Raw genomic sequence first — 3,463 nt, 5'->3', positions numbered from 1 at the left:
CCCCCCTTGCAGGCTGTTTACCCCCTGCAGAGGCAGTAACTAATCCTAATCTAACTAATCAATATATTTACTCCTAAAACCAGTCAGGGCTGAACTAAGTGACCAGGTTCTACTTTATGAAGTCTCCAGATTAAATGCCAACTGAAAGCATGGGAGGAAATAACAAAAAGATGGGAGAATTTGTTGATTTGAATCTGCTTTAAAAAATAATGTTATTCCCTGTTGCTTCTAAAGCTCCATATTTTCTTCTTCTTCTGTGTTTTATTTGAAGTGTTGATCCATAAGAAGATATATTTGTGATTTAAGAACCAAAAACCATCTCAGTGTAGTTTTACATCTCCTCTCTCAGGCTTCTCTCTGGAGCTCTAGTAACAACAGGTCGGTGAGCCAATCAGAAGAGAGGAGGCTCTGCCTTGTTGTGACATCACATAGTTACAGGAAGTCCTAACAGCTGGTTTTAAGGCTCAGTTTAGGAATACAGGCTGTGTCCATTTCTCTGTGGACTGAGGCTTTGATACTTTCACAGTATTAATATAGAAGCTAGACCTGATCTATAATCACACTACACATGGACAGAGACCTGCAAACTATATGGGACTTTTAATTTCTCTAAAGAACTTTGTAACTTTTATTTTGAAAGGTGCAACAACGGATTAAACACGAGAAAGAGGAAAATGTTCAAAGATTATCAAATTACTGATAGCCATATAGAAGAATCAACATATATGTGGAAGAAAACACAATGCATGATGCATGAATGTGTCGTATTTGCCGTGAAGACGTAATAATAAACTAATGCAACTCTTCAGATAATAATCCGACAGCAGCTGCCGTCTCTTCCCTTGTTTCCTACCCGCAGTGGTGACAGCAGTAAATGTTTTATAGTGGTATTTACAGTTGGTGAGAGCCAGTAGCTACAGCTCCTCTGGCTGCTGTAATTATCGCCTCAGTGTCGCCACACAGCCTGAGCAGCAGCTTTTCCCTTTGAACTGCAGGCAGGGCCGCTGATGAAGATCCAGCAGAGGCCCAGCGCAGCTTTTGTTCAGTCTCACACTGAAGGTTTTTATATATATATATATATATAAAAATGGGATGAGACACAAAGCTTGTGGATTACAGGTGGATTAAGAGTTATTCAATGTGGTTAAAGTGGATAGAGACAGATTGGATTAGTAGTCTGGTCATATATTTTATCTGTTTCATATATTTTAATATAATTTTTCCCACCTTTCTGTACTTTCAACACATCACAGCCGCAGAGACAGAATCTTTTCCTTTCTCTGATGGTTTTTTTCTACTTTTTTCAGATCACTTCCTGTGAGACAGCTGAGTTTCCTCAGGAAGGAGCCATTTAGAGTTTAGGATCACCACAGGAAAAGATGATACTGGTTGAATCACTGAGTTATCTCAAGACTGAGAGAAACTAAATGCCACATATTGGGTCTGTGAGTGAAGCATCAGAGGATAAAACGCAGGTTTAAATGTTATTATATATAAGTATATGGTGAAATAATAAGGAAAGAGAGGATTTCTATTGACACTACTCACCCTGCATGTGTCTCATTCAACTGTACGACAGCTTTATGCACAAAAACATGGAGAAGTTTTACACAAACCGGTGAGTTTTCCTACCTTGAATCTCACTTTCTTGAGCATCATCCCTGAATCCGGCCGAGGAGACGGCGACAATCACGAGATGTTACCAAACTTTTCCAACTCCTCCGCGCTCCATCCAGGAAAAACAACCTCCACAATCTAGTCCAGTCCAATCTGATTCCAAATCCAGTCAAAACATCCAGAGTGAGTCACGGTGTGCCGAGCGCGGTGAGGTGTCTGCAGACTGAGGCTGTGTGTTCAACATGCCAAAGACAACAGTGTCTGCTCCAGCGTCGCCCTGCTCTCCCCTCTCCCCTCTCCCTCCTCTCAGACCCTTCACAAAGCTTATCAGCCTGCTCATTCATTCGGAAATAGACACACCCTCTTTTTATGACTGGAGGGCTGCTATTAACACCCCCCACCACCACCACCACCACCCTTCCTCCAACAACACCCCACAGCCCAAATATGGGTGCTGGTAAGCTCTCTTGAACTGTCTCTTATACACATCTGCATTCACCCATCTGTTGGGCCGCAGCGTCTCTGCTCGACATCTGACTCTCCTCCTCATCTTCAGCTTCTTCGGTCACATAATCCACCTGTGAACACGGAGCACAAACCAAGTCAGTCTCCACAAGCCAGAACCTCCGGCTCTGATGCAAAGATCTATACCCTCTATATCTATATATGTATACTCTATCTATATATAATCTCTATATCTATACCCTCTATATCTATACTTTATTTATACTCTATCCATCTATATATACTCTCTCTATATATATAAATATTCTATATCTATACTCTGGATATCTATATATGTATATTTTCTATATATACTCTATATCTATATATGTATACTCTATCTATATATACCCTCTATATATATACTTTATTTATACTCTTTCTATATATAATCTCTATATCTATACTAGTCTGAAGTTACTCTGACCTTTCCACTGGAGGGTAAAATGTTTTCATCCGAGGTTAAAACGACGACTGTGAATGTGACTAAAGAAATAAGGATTGTTTTGACATTTGACCTGTTTGTTTGACCTTTGACCCCAAACTCCTGAAAAAACAAACACATAAAACATGTCCACAGCTCATAAAATCCTCCTCAGTTCACAGCGTCAGTCAATGAACTGTGACTTGAATAATGTGATTTCTGTTCAATATTTTGGACAATTCATACTAAATTAACAATAAACATCAGCATGTGCTCATTAGCATTTAGCCTAAATATTGTATTGTTTATCATTTGTTATAGCTATTATTATCATTATTATAACCAGTGAGCTGCTGGACACCTGAATTTCCCCTGGGGGATAAATAAAGTATATATCTATCTTAAAGCTCCCCTGTGCCTCGGCACATCCTCAGTGTTTCTGGATACAGTTCCTACTGTATGAAGCTGGCACCACTTCACTAATGGAGCTGGCACTTGAATGAAAGTACAATAAAGAACAGACATGAGTCAGACATGAAGAGAACAACCTGTGGCTCACAGCTCCATGTTTGGTCCGGCCTCTGTGACCCTCTGTGGTGTTTTGCAGACGCGATGAATCATCCTGAGGGACTTAAAGGTGACAGTGATTAGTCATCACATCAGACACAACAACATGAAAAACCCTTTTAAATTTAAACCAAGTTCATCCAGGAAACACATGCGGTGTACAGCTAAAGAAATGACACACACTCAGGCAGACGCTACAATTTACAGATAACACAGTGTTCATATGCAGGCTATCGGTAGACGTTACATTTTACAGATGTTCCCTGAACGCCTCACATGCAGGGGATCTGTAGACACTAGCTACTGCACACATCACCAGGGGCCCCACTGGGGGGGGGGGGGGGGGTTTGG

At 40.7% G+C, this 3,463-nt stretch overlaps 1 protein-coding gene across 1 annotated transcript in view; it reads right to left on the bottom strand.

Moving 5' to 3' along the window:
- The window catches only part of phldb1b (pleckstrin homology-like domain, family B, member 1b), a 111,821-nt gene extending 109,941 nt beyond the window's left edge, over positions 1 to 1,880 (bottom strand). Inside the window, exon 1 of the mRNA XM_087179872.1 lies at positions 1,633 to 1,880. Within this exon, the coding sequence (XP_087035998.1) occupies positions 1,633 to 1,659 (27 nt within the window). The 5' untranslated portion in view covers positions 1,660 to 1,880. The remainder of the gene's footprint in view (positions 1 to 1,632) is intronic.
- Positions 1,881 to 3,463: the final 1,583 nt, after the last annotated feature.

Source organism: Seriola lalandi, unplaced genomic scaffold (assembly GCF_002814215.2).
Source record: "Seriola lalandi dorsalis isolate HSWRI2012SDOR001 ecotype SW California unplaced genomic scaffold, Sedor1 jcf7180002054875, whole genome shotgun sequence".
Taxonomy (NCBI): domain Eukaryota; kingdom Metazoa; phylum Chordata; class Actinopteri; order Carangiformes; family Carangidae; genus Seriola; species Seriola lalandi.
Note: the sequence above shows the minus strand (reverse complement) of the source record. Positions and strands in the feature narration are given on the sequence as shown.